The following is a 23,350-nucleotide window of genomic DNA, read 5'->3' as shown; positions in this document are numbered from 1 at the left end:
TCCCTTAATAAGTTCGATTAATGTCACAGACCAGGTTGAGACCTTGCGTGTGGGTTGCTCGAGTGGAGTTTGACTTATGGATATGCAGCAACTCCATCAAGGCTGAGTCTGAGATGGCCTTGTATGCCATACACAGGTCACCTCTGAGCAGTCTGTACAAGACTGAGTAGAGGGACAGGGCATTTAGCCTATCTGTATAAGATAGGTGTTTGAGACCCTGGATTTTCCTGGTCAGGAACCTCTGTGGTCTCAGTAACTGCTCCATGTGCTTGGCAAGATACATGCTGAAGGGGGGCATTGTACTCGATAATGGGTCTGATAAAGGAGGAGTACAGGGATGGTATGACCTCCTTGTTCCTGGACGAAAAACCCTTACTTATGAGGTGGGCCACATAAGAAAGCCTTCCGTACAATGGAGGCAACACAGTGGCCAAAAGTCAGGTTGCTATCAACCTGGGTGTCCAAGTCTCTCACTACTGTTTGTGTGCTTAGTACATTGTTATTAATGTGATAATTAGTGGGCACCATTTTCCCCAAAGGGGATAATGATGCATTTCGTGGCATTCAGTTTCAAGCATTGCTTCTCACACCAGTCATTCGTTTGGTTAAGGCCCTCTTGGAGGATGTTCCCATCACTAGAGAAATTTATTACACTGCCCAGCATGTAGTCAACTGCAAACTTTGTTAGACACAAACCACTGGTTTTGGCTTGCACCTCAGAAAAGTATATCCCAAACAGTAGAGGCCCCAAGACTGATCCTTGAGGTACGCTACATGTTACAAGTCTACTGCTAGAGGTGGCTTCCCCTAATTTGACTGAGTGGGCTCTATCAGAGAGCCAGTTAGCTACCAATCTGGTAACATATGGGTTGATGCCTAGCTGGGAGAGTTTATCTATTATACCTGAGTGGGGAATAGTGTTGAAGGCTTTGGCTAGGTCAAGGTAGGTGGTGTGCACTGTCTTGCAATCATCCATGGCTTTGGTGACTGTTTCGAAGAAGCCGACCATTTTAAAGGCACAATCTCCCTTTGACAAAACGAAACTGTGTGGGATCAAGTGTTTGGAACTTGCCAATGCCCTTGATTATATGGTCCATGATAATGCATTCCATGGATTGCAGATCAGGCTAGTTAGACTGATGAGCCTATAATTGTCTGGGTCGGTGGATGCTCCACCTTTGTGCAGAGGGATGACAGTGGCTGTCCTCCATTCTGCTGTGATGAAGCCAGTGCACAGGCTTTGGGTGAAAAGGGTACATAGTGGTGCTGAGAGCTCTTGCCTGAGTCCATGTAGGACACAGCCAGAGATTTTATCAGGTCCCATGGAGGCTGTATTTTTTGCCTTTGAGAGGGCATTAATAACCTGCTCCCTGGTGATGAGGGGAGGGGAGCTGATGCTCTGGATGTCCTGGTTTACTGATGGGGGGGGGGGGGATGAAGTTTTCACTGAACTTGTCTGCTAGCTGGTTGGCTATATCTAAGGCATTTGTGTATGTGGTATTCTTGACCACCAGTTCAGAGCAGATTTGGGAATTACCTTTCAGATTGCAGATGTATGTGAAGGAGGCCTTGTGATTGTCCTTGGTGGATGTGGCCAATTTGGACTCAAAGTTAGCCTTAGAGGATTTCACCAGTGACCTTATTTGCTTGTTCAGACAAAGGAGAGATTGCTTCCAACTTGGCACCTGTTCATTCTTGGTCCTGGACAGCATTTGTTTTCCTTTTATTATCGAGTTTGTTTATTGCTGCTGTCCACCAGGCAGGTTTACTCTTCCATGAGGAAGATGATTTGGTCCTGTCAGGTATTGCTGAGTCTATGCAGCTATATAGTTTTTTTGGTGTAGTTTTGGACATTATTGCTTGATTTAGCTGAAGGGATGGTGGCTGTAAAGCTGCTTATACATGCTCTCAGGAGGTTGTAGTCAGCTTTGGAAAAGATTTTTTGTTTGACCCTCGCAAGGGGGGGGGGGTCAGGAGTGATGGTGACCTCAAAAGTAATTGCTTTATGGTTGGATCTTACCAAAGAGGATGAAACTGTAGGGGTTATTACCAGGTCCAGGATATTTTCACCTCTTGTGGGGGTGTCGACCAGCTGATCCAATACATTGGCATTGGCAAAGTCGAGAAATATCTGGGTGTTTGTGCTTGAGCTAGAATAGGTCTTCCACTCTATGGTTGGGTAGTTAAAGTTGCCCAAGATCAGGGTAGAGGGTTAAATCTTGATGGATTCAAGTAAGTCCAGATAAGTGGAGTGGGCCTCCTGAGTCATGGCTGGGGGTCTGTAGCTAGCTATGATTTGGATAGGTGTTTTATCAACAGTTAACTGCACCTGCAGTGTCTCCTGTGCATCACACTGTTTGATCAGCCTGGAGGTGTGTATGTCTTTGATAAATATTGAAACTCCACCTCCTTTGGATTTGTAGCCCTCCATTTGGGGTCTAAAGGTTTGGTAGGACAAGTAACCTACGACTCTTCATGAGGAAACTTCAGCTAAAGCTACATTTCTACCAACATGGTAAAAAGGACCAGCCTCAGGACCACCAGACTGTTCCGACTATTAAATTAAAAAAAACAAGCAACTTCTGCCCCCCTCCCAACCCAGTCATACAAGCTTTTCAGGACAAGTGTGAACTTGAGATCAGGTCTCTCTTATGCAAACGGAGAAAGAAAAGGATTTTTAACACCAACAAGGAAGAATTTGCAGCCCTCAGACAACTCAGCTCAGACCCTTCGAGAAGGGTCATGAAGGCTGATGAGGGTGGGGGGATACTAGTGACAGACACTAGTGTAACCAGTCAGGAGGAGAAGGTAACCTCACACAACACAATTCCAGTATCACATAGTCCCACCACATAAGCGAACCAAACACATAAATACACAAAAACATACTCGGAGGCTCTAAATTAAAATCTACCTAAGCAACAGAGACCTCCAAAGCAGACATCCAAGCAAACGCTACCTCAAAACAAAACACACACAACACATAACCCACAAAGTCAGTGTGCCAAGCAGCCACAGCCCTTAAGGCTGAATAACACACCTGATACTCTTGTTATAGGTGACTCTATTGTCAGACACAATGACGTCCCGCTCACCAGGCTGAATAAAGAGAAGGTCACGGTGAGCTGCCTGTCGGGTGCTAGGATCCGACACATAACGCAAGCACTCAGGTCTCTCCAAAGCAAATACAAATATGACTCAGTCATTGTACATGCTGGTGTGAATGACCTAAGACGTACCTCCCTGGACTACATGAAAAGAGACATAGAGGAGCTCTCTGATCATGTAGCCCAGGCTGGTATGACCCTGACCTTGAGCAGCATCTTACCCTCACCTAGAATGATGCCACAGTACAAAGACAAAATGATCGATTTTAACAATTGGCTAAAATTTTGGTGTCATTCAAAGGGGATCCAGTGTCTATCAGCCTGGGATGACATGCTCGACAAGCCACGTTGCTTCGCTAGGGATGGCTTGCACCTGTCACCACTGGGCTTTCGGATATTGGCAAAGGCTCTTGCCACCCCCATAGTGCCTTTTTTAGGCAAGGCTCAAAAGTCAAACCCACCCCCATAGACAGCACAAGGAACAAGAAACTAAGGGTAATGCTGCTAAATGCCAGAAGTCTTAACCTCAAGATGCACGCACTCGAAGCTCTCCTCAGTATGGAGAACATTGATATCTGTGCAGTGACAGAAACCTGACTCAAGGCTCCAGAGAGCACCCCAGCACTACCTGGCTATACCTCGTATCATGCTTTTCGGCCCCAAAACCCAGACCGAACCACAAAAGGAGGGGGAGTTTCAATATTTATCAAGGATATCCACACCTCCAGGTTAGTGGCATTGCACGAAGTATCGGAGACCATCCATGTGCAACTAACAGTGGGCAAGACTGCTTTTCGGTTTATAGCATCCTACAGACCACCCTCTCAATGTCAGGAATCACATTCGGCTTTCCTGAAAACAATGGAGAACATGAAGATCTCTCCAAACACCATTATATTGGGCGACTTCAACTACCCAAACATCGACTGGGAGCACTACTCAAGCCCCAGCACCTTAGCACAAAGATTCCTGGAAATTATAAACTCAAATGCTATGGAACAACTAGTCACCACTCCCACAAGAGGGGACAACATACTAGACCTGATCATTACCAACATGGGGACTCTATGCTCCACACCAGAAGTATATCCCTCATTGGTAAGATCAGACCATAAATTAATTTCACTGGATGTCCACATCCCGACCACACCCCCAGCCCAGAAAACCACAGTGAAAAACTTCTCAAAAGCGAACTTCTCACTCCTCAAAACCAAAGTGGAATCCTTCAAGGCCCCAGGGCCAGTGGAAACTACAGCCCAAACTGCAGAATCCTATATAAATGCATTCTACGGACATCTCCAGGTATGCATGGATCATGCTATCCCAAACAAAACCAAGACCCAATCATCCAAAGGCAGGCATCCAGTCTAGTGGACCCCTGCCATAAATAAACTGTACAACAGAAGGAGGAAGCTACTACATGATAGAGCAAAATCCCTAATAGGGAAGGCATCTCTGATCAGTACTAGCAAAAAATTAGGATCCCTCATAAAATCCTCCAAGGCCAGCTTCGAGAGAAAAATTGCACAGGATACCAAAGACAATCGTAAGGCTTTTTTCAGTTATGTTAGAAACCTGGGATGCAACTCCCAGACTTGTTCTGAGTTGATTCTAAACGACAAAAAATACACTGAACCCACAGACATCGCCAATATCCTGGCAGACAGGTTCAGTGCAAACTTCTCCCCCCCCTCCCCCCCAAAAGAGCAAGTATCTATCCCAGCAGAGGGCTGCCTCCCAAACATCTCAGATGCTCAGGTGAAGGCTGCCCTCTCCAAAGCAAAAAACACTGCTTCCATGGGACCAGATGGCATCCCAGGTTGCGTCCTACATGAACTACAAGAGGAACTAATCCCTCAAATAAAACAGCTATACAATCTCAGCCTCACAACAGGATATGTGCCCACAGAATGGCGTACAGCAACAGTGGCCCCACTCCACAAAGGTGGAGCCTCCACGGACCCTGGAAACTATCGCCCCATAAGCCTGACTAGCTTAGTCTGCAAGGCTATGGAGAGGATCATCATGAAGCTCATAAACAAAGACATTGGGGACCTACAGACACTAGATCCTACCCAGTTCGGCTTTGTCAAGGGCAGATCCTGCCTTTTGAACCTGGTTGACTTCTTTGAAACAGTCACCAAAGCCATAGATGAAGGGAAGGTAGTCCACACAGCCTATCTGGACCTTGCAAAGGCATTTGACACAATAACCCACTCGGGCATCATAGATAAGCTATCCAGCTTAAATATAAACCCCTATGTCACAAGATGGGTCGCAAACTGGCTCAAAGACAGAACCCACAGAGTGAGAGTTGCTGGAGCCATGTCAGACTCGAAACCGGTCACAAGTGGCGTCCCACAGGGTTCTGTCCTGGGACCACTCTTGTTTGGTATATACTTTTCCGAGATACAGGCAAATGTGGGAGGACTATGGCTCACCAAGTTCGCAGACGACTGCAAACTGGGCACCATAATCAACTCTCCAGCTGACACAAACATCCTTCAAAAAGGTCTCACAGACACAGATAACTGGTGCCAGCACCATGGTTTAAAGCTAAATGCCAAAAAATGTGTAGTCATACCCTTTGGCAAAAACAATGTGCCCACAAATTACCACATAGGCGGAAACCCATTAAGTACAGAGAAAGTTTAGGGACTTGGGGACCCAAGTTGATAGCAATCTCTCCTTTGAAAACCACATTGCCAAAGTGGTTAGAAAGACCTTCTACATAGCCCACCTCATCACGAAGGGTTTCACATCTAGATCAAGAGAGGTAATCGTGCCCCTTTATTCATCCCTCATCAGGCCCATCATAGAATACAATGCCCCTTTTGGGATGTACCTTACCCGACACCTGCAGCAATTAGAAAGACCCCAAAAGTATCTCACCAAGAGGATCAAGGGTCTCAAACAGATGCCATATGCTGCTCGGTTAAAAAAACTCCAGCTCTACTCAGTTGCATACCGCCTACTTCGAGGCGATCTATGCCTGACATACAAAGCTATGTCAAATCCAGAATTAATGGACATGCTCCACCTCAGTAAATCTAAATCCCTTAGAGCCACACACTCGAGGGACTTGAACCTCAGCACAGAAATAAATAGAACTTGCTAGAGGGACAGGTTCATAACCCAGAGGCTCCCTTCGCTCTGGAATAGAATTCCAGTTCATGTGAGGCAGAGCACCTCACTGAATCTCTTCAAGAAGAATCTCGATAAGTGGATGGGGGATCGTAGGTTTTGTCCCAGAGATTACTCCCGTGTCACTATTAGACAGAGGCACAGTAAACTAAACCTTAAAAAGGACACAGTATACTCGAATCAAGGGGTGGCGTAAGCCATACAGAATCGGGCTAGGCTTAAAATTGCCCCAGGGCAGATAGCCTAGTATGAACCTATGAACCTATGAACCACCTCCTACAATGACAAGCTCCACAGTATGCTCAACGACCACCGGTATTATGACAGCGTAGATCACAACCAAGTGCTGACAGCCTAAGAGGACATCAGAACAGAAATTTTGAGGCTAGAGGATATGGACCTAATTGACAAAGGGCTCACAGAATTCTTCTCCATCCACCACCTGAGGATTACCCAGTTCTTTGGGATACCAAAGCCACACAAAAACCTGGCAGACCCTCCATATGGATCTGTAGTAGCCAGCGGAGGTTCCGTCATGGAAACCATAGCTCTCTACCTGGACTTCCACCTAAAACCTCTCGCAGAAAACAACAGGTCCTTTATTTTAGACTCTATGAACTTCCTCAACAATATCAAGGACATAGCCATAGACAGAGACTGGATCTTGGTCACCATCGATGTGGAGTCCCTTTACACGGTACTCCCACATGACTTCTGCATTGCAGCCATGGCTGAAGCCTACATGAATGACCACACGGCCATACCAGGGGAAGTGGACCACCTGGGTAGGCTCCTCTCCCTACTCCTCAAGAACAATTTTTTCCACTTCAATGGGCACTACTATCGCCAGAGCACTGGGATCGCTATGGGAGTGGCTATGGCCCCGAGTTTGGCAAACACGGCACTAAGGAAGTGGGAGCAGGACCACATATATGGTTCCACCTTTTTTAACAACATAGCGTGCTACTACAGGTTTATTGATGATATTTTCCTGGTTTGGAAGGGTAACTAAGTTGAACTGGAGGAATTCCTCATTTATATCAACAACACCACCACATTCCTGCGTTTTACCAGCAAACAAAGTACAGAGGAGATCGAATTTCTGGATGTTTACCTGAGGAAGAAACAAGGCTCCACCACACTAACACACAATCTCTATCAAAAACCCACTAGGGTAAACTTTTTTTCTGCATGCCACCAGTATGCACCCCTTCAAACAGAAGGTGAGCGTGATTAAATCGCAAGGCATCCGTATAGCACAAGTCTCCCAGGACCTGACGGATTTCTTGACCAACATTCGAAAGCTACAAATGGACTTTTTAGTCCGAGGCTACTCAGAAGGGCTAATCAACAGGATCCTCAACCCCATCATCAGCCAGCGCCAACTTGGCACCCCTAGGGCTCTAACTGACACCAGGATCCAGACCACCCCAAAAACTAGATTCCAGTTCAACTGCATCCTGGACTTCTCTATGGACTACAAAGACATCATCCAGATCTTAATGGACAATTGGCCCATCATCACAAATAACAGGTCTTTTGGCCACATTTTTCCAGAGAAACCCTCCTTCACAGCTAGAAAAGGAAGAAGCATTAGGGACCTTCTGGAACACCCCTGCCAAGTTAAACTTGACAACCCTGGTACCTTTGCCTGCAGTGAGCCTCCCTGCCACTGCTGTAGACACATGAGCGGTGCCACAGGCTTTTACTGCCCCAATGGCAGGAGACACTACACACCTAATGTCAGAGGTGACTGCAATGTCACAGGAGTGGTTTACAGGGCAGCGTGCACCAAATGCAATGCTTTCTCTGTGGGCAAGACAGTCAACTCCCTTAAAACAAGGATAGCAAATCACCTGCATGACTTAAAATACTTGAAAGTGACAAACCAGCTGGCAGTGAATGCTCTCAGGAACCTAGGACACAATATGTTCAAATTTCATGTTCTTGAACATATCCCTAAATCCCCACTATGCGGGGACCACAACTCGCTGCTTAAGAAGAGGGAACTAGAGTGGCAAATACGTTTGCGGGCAAGGAAAAGACCAGGCCTTAACTATGCGGAATATTTGACCCCAGTCTTGTATCTCAGAAAGATACAACACTGTGTACCACAACCTCTGCACCTGGACCTCTAACAGATTTACCGACGAAATGTTACCTTTTGTGCGACGGCCAGTTTTGATCTCATCAGTCTACCTCCAGCCCATGGTCTGATACTTCCCCTGGCAAATTCGGACTCATTTGTTTTTGATTAATGGTTCATCTATATATATGTTTTTGTCTTTCATGTTTTCTACAATGGTTCAGTATTACTTTTTTTCGTGTCTTTCTAGCTTTTCAGGTTACATATCAGTGCATTTTTAAGATTTTTTTTTAATTAATAGCCCTCATTCAGTTCCATATCTTAATACATTAGTTTATATTGATATCCATTATTTAATAATTTTTCACTATTTTGTTTCTCTTTTTAGTTTCTGTATCTTATTTTTTGGATATCTAGCCTGATTATTATGTTTTTGGTCTTATTTTTTGGTTTTCTAGCCTGCTTCTTATTTTACATACATGTTATTTTACATACATGCTATGTCTCTAGTATGCTTGGCTTTGCTTATTATAATCTTTTAGGTCGTCCACCATCCTGACGAAGATTTCAAAAAGTGTAGCCTTACAATGTATTTTACCAGCAAGGGTTGATTTTTTTCCAGCAAGACTATTTTTAGTTAACTACATTTTTTTAGCTAATTTTAGATAATCTCCGAACTTCACTATTGTAGGTTTAGAGTGATTCTACTAACCACGTATGAGCTGGCTCAGGGTATCTAACCTATCAGATTGTAAGGTATGATGTCAAGTTGGCGTTCCCAATCACAATAAAGGTTTTTTCACCCACACTTGATTGGCTCCCACTGACACACTCCCAGGTACTCTTATAAAAGGAAATCCTCAGGATCACTTTCCATTAAGGAACTATGCTTCGATGGTGATTGTACTTCTAGTACTTTTTACTTCAATAAAGTACGACCTTCTAGAATCTTAACTTCGACTACGTTGATTTTTTGTCATCACGGTGAGCAGAGCTCCTTAGCCGAGCCACATTTACATTGTTTTGCCTGTTTTTTCTGTGTGTTTCATCTTTGATTTCTAGCTGTCACACTAGCGGTTCCTCTCAGCAGGCGACCTGACCAGCCGGAACCACGACCTGTATACGAAGCCTTTCTAAAAGCTTTACTCAGCCTTCAACCACAAGCACTCAGGTACACATAGCCTTTCTCAAGGCTTTACCGGTAGCCCAGCTTCTTCACCGACATTCCACCGTACCTTTATTAAGGCAGTTACCTGGTTATCCATTTATTCTTGGCTTCCCTAGAGTCTGATGAATGATATAATGAAACTGCATTTGGTGGTGTTTATTATCCCTTGAAGGTTACAGCTGAGTTACCAAGAGGCACCATTAAAATATATAATTTTGCAGCATACTCTGTGGCTCCTTTGTATTTCGTTTGGCTATTACTTCATGGCTTTTTGTTTTTTGTTATTTTGAGTATTTGTGGAACATTCACAGAGATTTAGGATGTCCGGTGTAGAACCGGAGAGTGGTCCATTTGTTTTTGTGGACTTATGGAAGGAAAGGGATGAGAGATTCTCTACTGGTGATCCATGGTCCCTGGGAGCCATTAGCAGCCATGAAAGTGATTTTGAGAAACTGGAGAGACTGGTGGTGAAAAGAAGTTACCCTTTTTTATGATACAAGGCTTTTGGAGAAATATATGGGTAACAACATGACTCCATGGGGACTCAGAGTAGATCACCTTCCCGCTTTTGATTTTATGGATGAGGAGAGTGATCTTCTGGTGGAGTGGAAAAATGTGTCTCTCACTTGCATGCTTGGATGCTTAAAATTTTGATTAAGTGGAATCAGAGGTCACGTGAAAAGCTGCAAATCGAGATCTTGCATCTTCAAGGAATGCTTACAGCAGCGACCTCTGAAGCATCTTTTTCCAATAAAATGAAGGAGATTAGACTGAGAGTCAGTAAAATTGAAGGGGACATAGTTGGGCATAAAAAAGAAATCTGGAGTATGATATAAGGGACTATCAGAATAACTTGATTTTTTCATGGCACTGGAAACCCAGGAGACCAGGAAGAGGGAGAACCAATAGCGGCCAGGCAGAGAAAAGCTCTCGATACTGATCAGCTTCCTCTATCAAGATGGTGTCCAGCGGAAAGAAGAGTGTGCCATTTGAAAACCTGAACACAGTGATGGGAGAAGCAGTTCAACCAGGTCCGGTTCTTCACCAAACTTGCAGCCATGGTTACGGCTGGCAGGGGAGTGGTAATAAGGGCAGCTATGGTGGCAACAGTGCTGGCAATAACAACAAGAGGAGAAAAAAGTGAAGTGGAGGACCTCTCCGGGCATTGATGGACAGCAGGATTTGTACTTTTATTCCACTGTTAGGTATGTGGAACAGAATAAACTTAATGTTATAAATTTGTCGGATTTGTTAAGTAACAGTAACGTTGCTGGATTATTGAGTAAAGGGATGAAAATCGTCCCGACATGCTTCCCTAGTCTGGTGGACTTGCTTTTTCAAGTAAGCCGCTTTTGTAGAAAACTACACTTAAAAGTGCATTTTAGCAATTTGAAGGCACAGGTTAATCAGAATGTGTTGGAGGAAGAGAATGTTTTTGACGATAGCAGTTTTTTTGTTGAATTTATCTGTGCATGAAAATGAATTTGTGGATATTGTTGATATTCTTGGTGATGCACAAGCGGTCTGTGATGACAACATTGGAGAGGTACATTTTGCAATGGGGTATGGTTCTTTTATGCCCCCTGGAGTGTCAACAGCTATTATTACTTTTGAAAATGTTTTAAATACACAAATTAAAAAAGAATTTGGTGAATGTCTGAAAATACAAAAGAAATACAATTTGAATAAAAGTGAATGGTTAGCATTGCAAAACTTATGTGAGGAAAGCAAAAATTTGGTTTTCACCAAGGCAGACAAGGGTGGAAACCGGGTCATTTTGTCTAGGGATAGGCATAACAACGTGGCCTGTAATTTGCTGAATGATGAAGAAGTGTACAAAAGGTTGGAACAGGATCCCATGTCAGAATATAATTCCATGTTAATGGAATTATTAGAGAGGGAAGAAACATTGGGCTTTTTTTCTGCTTCTGACACTAAGAAATTGCACATAAAATATCCTAAGGAAGCTAGAGTTTTCATTGTGCCTAAAATACATAAGAGTCTGGAAAATCCACCAGGAAGACCCATAGTGTCGGGAATAGAGGGCTTATTTACAAAATGTTGGAATATTTTTGGATGCACAATTCAAAAATGTATTTACCAAGGATAGATTCTTATATAAGGAATGGTAAGGATTTTTGTGATTTAGTAGGTGGTATGACATGGGAAGAAAATTTCTACTGGGCCAGTGCGGATGTTAAATCTTTGTACACTAGTGTTAGTCATTTAGAGGCAGTAGCTAAAATGATGGGGAAGGCCCCAGAACCAGTTTTATGTTACACTTATTAGAATTTTCTGTAACACACAACTGTTTCAAATTTGAAAAACAGACTTTTTTTACAGAGAGGAGGTACAGCTATGGGGGCCTCATATGCCCCATCATATGCTATTATTTTAATGGGCCATTTTGAGAACACATTTATCTACAACACTAGATTTTATTCCCAAAAAGTAATAGTTTATAAACAATGTATAAACAATTTGTTTGCCAGAGTGAGATGAATGAGTTTCAAGAGTTTTTGGAAAATTTACAGAAAAATACGTATGGTTTGGGGTTTACCTATAAAACACATAGGGAAACTATGCAATTTTTGGATGTAGAATTTTCTGTGAAAGACAGGGTGGTATCTTTTAGACCCTGTATTAAGGAAACAGTGGCCAACAATTTCCTCTTAGCTAGTAGTATGCATCCTCCCCATTTATTGGATTCACTACCTTATGGGGAATATAAAATGATTTTTAATAACACATTTGATAAGGCAGTCATAGAGACTGAGTTTGCAAAGGTAAGAGGAAATCTGTTGACTCAAGGTTATGATCAAAAAAATTTTGCTAAGGGCAGAAAATATAGTGAAGAACCCCCAGGAGAATATGAATAAACATAGTAGAACATTTAATGAAAGCATTGGGGCCAGTCCAGGAAAACACCTTGGTAAGGAAAAAGAAAGAATATTTTTTGTTAATAGGTTTTCTCCATTTTCTGCAATTTTGAAAGGGCTAGTGGAGAGCTTTTAGCCGATTGTGTTGCAAAGGGAAAATTTTCAGGCTTTATTTCCGGAGAGGGTCATCTTTTCCTTCAGCAGATTTTTTAGTTTAAAGGAACTGCTGAACAGAAACAAGTCATGCAAGGGGGATCTCTCAGTGGGGAGTTTTCCTTGTGGAAGACATAAAATTTGCAATAGGATGAGGAATTTAAATAGAAAGGTGTATAGAACTGGAGTTTAGCTTCAATTGCTGTTCATGTGAAGTAGTATATGTAATAGGGTGTGGGTGCACACCCACAAAGCGATATACTGGACAAAAAGAAATGAATGGTTAAAATACGCATTAGGGAATATTTGGGGACATTAGCCATAGTAGGTTAGATGGTCCCGTGGCATTCCACTTCCATACTTCTCATGGGGGATCTGAGGCTAGTTTATTTTTCAGCATTTTAGCTAAACCCAATTGCAATCAAAGTGATAATTTTGCACAGAAACTATCATTGGAAACCAAATTTATTATAAATTATGATACTTTACATCCTGCTGATTTAAATTTGAAATTGAATCTCCATGTTTAATATGCAAAATGAAAAAAAATTAAGTTTATGTATTTAACAACGTGTATTTAGGCAGCACTGCATGTATGAGATTTCTTAAAAAAACATGTTTTAGGGAATAACATGATTAATGGGGGCATTTGTGGTTGTACTTGTACTGAATTTGTATCTGCATTGGATTCATATTTACATTTATGTATTTAATGGTATGGCACTTTAATAAAAATGGGGGGTTTGTAATTGGTCCAATAATGAAGTGTTAATGGGACCAATTTCAGTCTGATGAATGATATAATGAAACTGCATTTGGTGGTGTTTATTATCCCTTGAAGGCTATGGCTGAGGTACCAGGAGGCACCATTAAAGTATACAGTTTTGCAGTGTACTCTGTGGCTCTTTTGTATTTCTTTTGACATTTATGGAATACAAACAACTTTCTGAGCTTTCAAAATGAAGGAGCTTATGTAACCACAGAAAGTTCAAAAGTTGCTTATAAAGAAAACAGTAGGACTACAAAATAAGCTTTTAAAAAAGAGCTCAGAACTTATCCTAAATGAGTCCCCCCACTATGACCCAACAGATATCAGTAATATACCAGCAAATGAATTAGTGTAAACTTTACCCCTGAAACATCCATCTAAACTCCAAACATCCTAAAATTCCTTACATCCACTATTATCACCAAGCGGAATGTTCTGAAGATGCTATCAAGGTCTAAAGGTACTGGTCTGATGTACTATGTTCTTCATCTGTAAATATGTTGTAAGTAATTGCTATGTAAATTGTTAATCGCTATGTAATCCAATGTAACTACTGTCTGTTTATTTTAACTGTGGAGCTTTTCTCCCCGGGCCTCCACTGAAAATGGACCTACGTCCAGTCAGACACTCCCGGTCAACAAATATAAATAAATAAATAAATACTTAGTCCCCCGGATTTGCATATTTATTAAATAGTGCCAAACATGCCTTCTTTGAACCTCTCTTAAAAATATTTAACCTAAAATTAGCCATGGGATTTCTTCCTAAATTATGATTCATCACAGTAGTGGTGCCCCTCCGTAAAGGTGACCTCATCATGGATGCTGATATTTATAGCCCATCAGCTTTATAAGTCTGATCTGCAAAGCTATGGAGCGTATCGTGACTGATCTCATTGATTATATTATCACAAATCTCATAAGGCTAGACCCTCAGCAATTCAGCTTCATCAAATGGAGATCTTGCCTGTTAAATCTAGTTAACGTCTTGGAGATGGTAATGGAGGCTAGACAGAGTGGTCCTGCTGTTCACAAAGTGTATCTTGACCCAGATAGAGTATTTGACACCATCCTACATGTGGGCATTTGAAAGTAAACAATATTCTTTAGATATAGAGCCTTATGTGGTAAGCTGGATAGCAAAGTGGCTGAAAGACCAAACCCACATAGTCTGTGGGAAAAGTGTCGCATATGAAAGTATGAATGTGACCACTGGATTTTCCAAGGCTCTGCTCTGTGATCCCCCCATTTTCAGTAGTTATTTCTCTGATCTCCAACCCTATATTAAGGCTCTCTGGTTAACTATGCTTGAAAATGACTGCAAACAAAACATGCAACAGTCGAGACCTTCTCTGATATCTATACCATTCAGAAATAACTTATTCTAGTTAAAAGCTAGTTTGCTGAAAATGGGTACAAGTTATATATGAAAAAAGTGCAGTACTGTTTCATTTGGCTAATACCACCTACCCTCAACATATAGCTTAGACAATAATCCACTGTCCACTATTAAACAGTTAGTCAGGGGACCTGGGTACCTAGATTGACAGTCCCTCTTATTTGATCATGATGTGGCAACTATAACCTAAAAAACTCCTTTTATAACACAATTAACAGCAAAGTGTATGTCATACAGATCTTACAATGTCATTGTTCTGTTATATTCAGTGCTAATTAGACTATTAAAGAGTCCAGTCATACCTTTTTGGCTGTAGCTCACTTGACATATCAATTGCCTATAGAAGGCCCACAGGTCCCTAACTAAAATATTTTGGACTTAAAGACTGAATTATGAACAAAGGCTAGAAGCTGTAGATCTACATGCAATCTATTGAGGGGCACTTGGTAGAGACCGAGTTGCCCTTGATCTTTAATTTTATTTTATTTAACATTTGTTTACTGGGAAAGCCTGACTTGGAACAGATCCAATTTTCAGTGGCTGCATGGGGAGAAATGCTCCAGATGCATGTCTTTGTAACATCTCATATATCTCTGCAAGTCTAATAGTTTAGCAAACATAAGAAGCACTGAAGTAAATCTATACCAGCCGAAAAATTGATTGTGATGAAGTGATTGGTTTATTTTTACAGTGCCTCCTCATTCTTTGTAAAAAGCTGCCCCTGCAAGTTTAGCAGCATGATACACTATCATCCTTCAGTCGTAGCCTGCATAATTAGGTGGGTATCCTTATACATACCCCAAGACTAACTGGTACAGCCCTCCTTGCGAAGGGGTGCACTATGTAAGGGTGAGTGCTGGTGAGACTTTGATAGCAGCAAGACTAAATGTGACATTAGAGGTATATACAGGGCAGAAAAGAGGAGTACATATGTCCTACCATTCCCTCCACTGCCAGTCAGAGACTGGACATCTTCTCGCAGTTTCTACAAGTATGGTTTCATGAAACAGACCAAATGCCAGGCCAGTATATGGAATTACTGAATCTAATACTCACAATGCACGGTCAGTATGCTGAATTACTGAATCTAATACTTACAGTGCAGGGTCAGTATGCTGAATTATTGAATCTAATACTCACAGTGCAGGCTCAGTATGTTGAATTACTGAATCCAATACTCACAGTGCAGGGTGGGAGGGTGTTGTAGACATGCATCAGAATATCTAATATGACCTGATATTTCAGCATGAGTAGCAGGTCTTGAACAGGTGCACAGCAGAACCAGGTACTGTATGACACTTCTGCATGAGAAGTAGATGCTGTACAGGTAAAGTACAGCATTTACTACTGCCTGATGCCTCAGTATGACAAGCAGGTGGTGTTCAGGTTCATAGGTATGCTGCAGCATTTAGTATTCCCTGATACTTCAGGGTGAGAAGCAGGTAAGTACGGGTACATACTGCAGCATTTAGCACCACCCGAAACTTCAGCATGACAAAAGGTGATGTACAGGTATATAGGTACACGGCAGCATAGTTTTAAAAAATATTTAGCCGGATATGTTTTGGTTTATTTAAAATTTGTCTGAAACAGTTTGTTTACTTTCTTTTAGTCCACCATGCTATCAGAAGTTTCTAAGCTATGGAGATTTTACATGTATGTTATTTTTAATTTGGAAGACTTGTTGAAAGTATTTTGAAAGATTTAATGTATCAGATTTTATGTCAAGATATATAACACTCGGTATAATTTTTAAGCTGGATGATAGCATATTCATACTAGGATAACTGCTCTGAAGGGCCATTTTAAGGCTAGCCAGTAACTAGACACCAGGATCAAACCCTGTACCTTGTAAATGTGAAGTGAACAGCATAACCATTATGCCAAGCCCACAACATTCTGTTGAATTAAGGTGTAGTAAAATGCATTGTAATTAATATGACTCACATTTGAATGTTTTCTGAAGGTCATAGTCAGAAATAACAAGTTTCAGTATTGAGGGCTTTTATATAAAAAATAGCGAATGTTTGGAAAGAAAGATAACAGCTATGGAAACTCTGCATCTCTCCAGCAGCATTTATCATGCAGTCAGCTCATGTGTGCAGTCTCATTATTCTGGAACTTACCAGTAAATTCCTTGGAAGAGGGAGTGGTGCTATTGGCAAAAAGTTCCTTTGTCCTTTATAAAGCATTTTCATTTGATTCCTGCAAAGAAAAAAATGTAGGTAGAATCTTACAAATGAAATACATCAGCTGTAAGCCTTTAAAATAAAGCTTGAAATGGGAAAGATTAATACTTTATTAATTACCATTCTTGTTAGGGGTGATAAAGTGGGGTAAAGACAAAGATGAATGCCTCTGCATAATACGGGGATGGTTAACTAACATACCCCCATATAGGTGACAAAGATGAATGCCTCTGCATAATACGGGGATGGTTAAATAACATACTCCCATATAGGTGACAAAGATGAATGCCTCTGCATAATACAGGGATGGATAACTAGCATACCCCCCATATAGTTGACAAAGATGAATGCCTCTGCATAATACGGGGATGGTTAACTAACCTACCCCCATATAGGTGACAAAGATGAATGCCTCTGCATAATACGGGGATGGTTAAATAACATACCCCCATATAGGTGACAAAGATGAATGCCTCTGCATAATACAGGGATGGATAACTAGCATACCCCCCATATAGGTGACAAAGATGAATGCCTCTGCATAATACGGGGATGGTTAACTAACATACCCCCATATAGGTGACAAAGATGAATGCCTCTGCATAATACAATGATGGATAACTAGCATACCCCCCATATAGGTGCCCAAGTAGCCTGAGGACATAAATGTGTTGGCTGCACCGATAAGCTTGTAAAGACCCTGTTGGTAGTTAGCCTAGTATAAACTTCTGTGTCTGTGAACAACTTAAAGCTGGATACTCATTCTCAAACAATCACTAATCCTGGGCAACACTAGCAAAAACTTAAAATTCCCTGACTTGAATATGCCTTACCTTAACAGCTTTCAGCTCTGCTGCCAACATAAAATATTACAGACTTCAATAAACAAAATCTGTTGTATTATTACCATTTCACCAAGAAATGAGCATCACTGTGGCACACTTAAAAAGCAGAATCGCTTCCAATCATAGTCAGGCAACATGACTTCTTTCATCACTGGCGTTCATATGACTCCAAGACCTTATCTCTTAGAAATTCAGCTTAAAAGCCACATCATACAACTAAGGGAAGCACACAGCAACACTCTCACTCTAATGAGACCAATCTGGAAAACCTGTAGGTAAAAAACTAGAATACTAGTGGCCAACTGGAATTAAATTCCTGCACATAAAACAAGGAACTTCCATAATCTTTTTGTAGACAAAATGTCGCAGGCAACCTTAAAAGCATCATTTTGGAATTTGTTTGTAGTGCTAAAGGTTGACAATTACTCATGTGCTATAATTCATGTTCTCTATCAATGCCGCTTGGTTAGCTTGCTTCAGTATTACAGCTGACCACTGCACTGTCATTCAAGTTAAATATCTAAACAGACTGAATGTCTTAGAAATATAAAACAACAGAGGTGGAATTTGTTTGTAAATGCTTAAAGCTACTGTTTTCAATGTGCTTGTTCTCAGAATCACAAACTGTGTACTATACAAGTTTGTCTCATTTAAGATACAACTTTAAAATGCATACCACAATGAATTTGCAACTCAACTGTACAGGGTGACATGCATGTGCCATACTGAGTTTGTAGCTCAAGTGTTCCAACATATGTTATGTACTACACATAATTTGTAACTCAGCTCTTGTGATTTCTCTGTTTTTTGTTACTTCCATTATGAATTATCTAAATTCATGTAAAATGCAAATGTTCCTAGGTCATGGCTGAAAAGGATCTTCAGACTAATCCACATTCCTGGTTAACATGGTTAAAATAAAGTTAATAAAAATAATAAAAATAAAATAAAATGCTGAACATAACAGTCATAATGATTTGAACTGAACGTGCTATGCAATGCATGCTGTACAGTATATAAAATGTGTTACTAACAGCACATTAAAAAAGTTATTTTCTATTCACAATTAATGCTCTGATACATTACAGAAAATTTTGCTACTCTTTTAACATGCTTTTGGAAAAGACAAGTGGAAGCTTTCTCTATTCATCCTAATGCTCTGAACACCTTAACTTTAATTGTGAAGTATCTTAAACTCACATCATCATAATTTTATCACTGATACATTATGGTATAGTGATATGTTATGGAATAGCGATACATTATGGTACAGTGATTTGTTATGGTATAGTGATATGTTAGGGTATTGTGATACATTTGGTATCGTGATACATTATGGTATAGTGATAAGTTATGGTATCATGATATATTATGGTACAGTGATATGTTATGGTATAGTGATACATTAACATATAAAAATACATTATGGTATAGTGATACGTTATGGTATAGCAATACATTATGGTGTAGTGATATGTTATGGTATAGTGATATATTAGGGGTCTATATCATGAAATTGAATGTTATGAATGCTGAATGACCGGAAGGCCGAACTTGGTAGTTCGAAAGTTGAGAATGTCGAAGCCGCGGAAACCCAAATTCTTTCCCAGGGAAAGAATTCAGTTGGCCGTTTCTGTGGCTTCGGCATTTTCGGGTCAGGTAAGTGTGCAATAGTGACGGACTTTAGGGTTAAGGCGTGGGCCAGGTAAGTGTGCAGTAGTGATGGACTTTTGGGTTAGGGCATGGGTCAGGTAAGTGTGCAGTAGTGACGGACTTTAGGGTTAGGGCGCGGGTAAGGTAAGTGTGCGGTAGTGATGGACTTTAGGGTAAGGGCTGGGTTAAGGATAGTGCATAGATAGTGGTGTATGTTAGGTTTAGTGTAGGTTTTGAAGGTGTTTGGTGTGATTGTGTTATGTGTGTGTTTTTTGGAACAGCAAATTTTTTCCCTGGGAAAAAAATTTGCTGTTTTGAAGTGTCGATGTTATCCAAATTTGATCTTCCAAATTCGAACTTATGGTGTTCGACATTTTGGAAGATCGATTTCGTGATATAGAAGCATATATTAATGTATAATGATGCATTATGGTACAGTGATACATTATAGTATAGTGATATGTGATGGTGCAGTGATACATTATGATAGTGATACATTACGGCACAGTGATATATTATGCTATAGTGAGACGCTATGGTATAGTGATACATTACTGTATAGTGATACATTAAGGTATAGTTATACGTTATGATATAGTGATACTTTATGGTATGGTGATACATTATGGTATAGTGAAAAATTATGGTATAGTGATATGTTATGGTATCACAATACATTATGGTATAGTGATAAGTTATGGTATAGTGATACATTATGGTATAGTGATATATTAAAGTATAGTGATATATTAAGGTATAGGGACATTCTTGTATTCTGTGTTGGCTTACCTAAGGATTTACATGCAAGGCAGTTCTTAAGGTTTGCCTGGGTATACATGAAGCACCACATAGTCCCTACCATAGATAAATCTATATGATGTCCCTATAGTTGTGAAATAAATGCAATTTCAGATGGCTGTGTAACTAATTGGAAAGCTGCATTCAGAAACTCTTAGTAAGGGAAACGTTATTTGATACAGAAAATGTACATGGCACAAGTTACTATGGAGCGCAGAACACAAAAATATTTCTCCGAGACCTTTAAGTTTTTAATGATGTTACTTATAGATGTGGTTTGTCTACATGTCAGTAAATTATTGGATAACATAACTTTTAAATGATTAATACAATAAGGAATTCATTAACAACTGTCCCACCTTCTGGCATATCTCCTTTTGTTCCTTTTATCAGTGTGTGACATCAGGACTAATACCGTGTGGACGCCTTAATTAACTTCCTTGCAATTTGTTGTAGACAGCTTGTGAAATGATTGGATCTGAAGAATAAGGTGATTAACTGTATGTGACAGATTAAGTTCTGTTTTACATATTTCATATTTCCATCAAAATGTTTATAACTTAATGAGTTACATATTAGTGGTACCATGCAAATGTTATGGCGGAGAAATTTATCATTAAATTGTCTTTGCCACATAGAATGCACTACTCCTGTGTGGACTCTTAGCAGTATGAAGTGAAAGGCGTATCGGAGAAGACTGGAGATTAAGCATTCTAATGCCAGTGTACAAGAACAAATGGAGCACTGACATCTGTCTGCTTTCTTATGTACTGAACCACTGTAATCTGTTTTCTTTCACTTCTTATCAATAGAAGCTACTTTGGCTTCTGCTCCAATGTCTTTATTACTTCATCTGCCCCACAGTGTGCATCCTACCACCCTCCTCTGGCGCTTCATCTCCCACTTGCACCAGATGGATTGCTGTTTGGCCTGTTACCATTTGATATCTTCTTTTCAAAGGTAAAAATGGGCAACTATCTCTTGGTGGTAAAATTTGTAGATGACTACAAAATGGGTAGTTATCACCACCATAAATGCAGCTGTGCTGCAGGATGGCCTAAACACTATATATACATATATGGTGCACTGAAAACAGCCGAAGGTATAATATAAAGGGATGTTTTACATGGAAGGGTGAAAATAATAACCGGTCATAATTTGTGGGATACAAACAAGTTGTTTGTATTCCACAAATGGCCTAACCATGCAATATATCACAGCACAATTATTTGTAAGGATTATCCTGATATTCCAATTAATATTAGACAAGTTATCCCAAACTCCTTCCTAATCTATCTGGAGACATTTTAATCAGAGATATGATTGTTAAGAAGTATGCAAATGTCTAGTATGACAGAATTGCTTATAACAGTGCCTAGATCCCTTATGATAATATCCAATTGGAGAACATATCAATCAGTTCTATAATTAATATTTACATTAACATAACAGCATTGTCCAAGGCCAAGAATACAGCTTCTATGGGACCTGACAATATCCCTGGCTCTGTTCTACATGAACTACAGAATGAACTGGCACCTCACCTGTGTGCCCTGTTCAATCACAGCCTCACCTCAGGTTATGCCCCTAGCAAATGGCGCACTGTTATAGTCATCCCTCTCTACAAAGCAGGAGCGACTACAGACATTGGCAACTATCACCCCATTAGCCTGACGAGTCTGATATGCAAAGTTATGTAACACATCATCATGGACCTAATAAACAAGGGTATAGGGAATCTCCAAACTCTGGATCCTACACCATTTGGTTTTGTGAAGGGTAGATCATGCCTGCTCAACTTGGTCGACTTCTTTGAATCAGTCACCAGATCTGTGTATGAAGGCAATGGGGTTCATACTGCCCACCTCAAGGCCTTTGATACCATTCCCCACTCAGGAATCATAGAAAAACTCACTAAGCTAGACATCAACCCCTATATCACTAGGTGGGTTGCAAACTGGCTCACAGATAGAACTCACAGTGTGAAAGTAGCTGACTCCAAGTCAGACTGTCGACCAGTCACGAGTGGAGTCCCATAGGGTTTGGTCCTGGGTCCTCTCCTGTTTGGTAGCTACTTTTCTAAAGTCCAGGCCAACACAAAGGGACTCTGGCTGACAAAGTTTGCAGATGATTGCAAGTTAGGAGCTATTATTAACTCCCCAAGTGATGCTGACATCCTACAGAAAGGCCTCACTGAGACCAAAGACTGGTGTCAGAGCCATGGCCTTAAGCTCAATGCCAAAAATGTGTCATCATCCTGCCTGGGAAAAACCCGGTTCCCATGAATTACCACATCAATGGTAGTCCACTGAATACAGAAGGTGTTATAAGAGATCTGGGAACACAGGTTGACAGTAACCTCTCTTTTGACCACCACATTGCCACTGTGGTCAGAAAGTCCTTCTATGTGGCACATCTCATTACTAAGGGTTTTGCATCCAGGAAGAAAGAGGTTATTGTCTCACTCTACTCTTCCCTCATTAGACCAATCATTGAGTACAATGCCCCATTTGGCATGTACCTCACTAAACACCTACAACAACTGGAGAGGCTGTAGAAGTACATCACAAAGAGGATCCTAGGCCTTAAGCTCTTGTCCTATATGGACAGACAAAAAAAACTCCAACTATTCTCGGTCTCATATTGCCTACTTAGAGGTGATCTCTGCTTGACTTACAAAGCCATGTCTGACCCAGTTCTGTTAGAAATGCTACATCTAAAGAAATCCCAATCCCTCCGCACCACACGCTCCAGAGACCTCAACCTCATTACCACAATCAACAGAACATGCTGGAGAGACAGGTTCCTCACCTAGAGACTTGCCCATGCTATGGAGTAAACTTCCCATACATGTCAAGCAGAGCACCTCACTGGCCTCTTCAAGAGAAATATTAATGAGTGGATGGGCAATAGAAAGTTCATCCCGGTGATCACTCCAGTAGCTTTACTCGACAGAGGCACTGGGAACTAAGGTTGGGTGGCACGATGCCAGGGTAATCCTATGAGCTAGGCTTGTAAAGGCTCCAGGGCCATTAGCCTAGTACACACCTATGAACCTTTGAATCTATGAACCATTTCGAGTTAACTCGAAAGCTTTGTTTGTTGTTTTATAATAAACTGATGGTTTTGGACCTTTGTTTCTCTTGCTTCTACATGTCTGA

At 41.0% G+C, this 23,350-nt stretch overlaps 1 protein-coding gene across 1 annotated transcript in view; it reads right to left on the bottom strand.

Annotated features, from left to right (window-relative positions):
- The window catches only part of LOC122807828 (stimulated by retinoic acid gene 6 protein-like), a gene marked incomplete in the record, with an annotated part of 2,062,125 nt that overhangs the window by 509,883 nt on the left and 1,528,892 nt on the right, over positions 1 to 23,350 (bottom strand). Inside the window, 1 exon segment of the mRNA XM_044078921.1 lies at positions 16,831 to 16,909. Within this exon segment, the coding sequence (XP_043934856.1) occupies positions 16,831 to 16,909 (79 nt within the window).

The sequence above is a fragment of the Protopterus annectens genome, chromosome 7.part1 (assembly GCF_019279795.1).
Source record: "Protopterus annectens isolate FY-2018-M chromosome 7.part1, PAN1.0, whole genome shotgun sequence".
In the NCBI taxonomy this organism is placed as follows: Eukaryota; Metazoa; Chordata; order Ceratodontiformes; family Protopteridae; genus Protopterus; species Protopterus annectens.
This window is presented reverse-complemented; position numbering and strand designations above follow the sequence as displayed.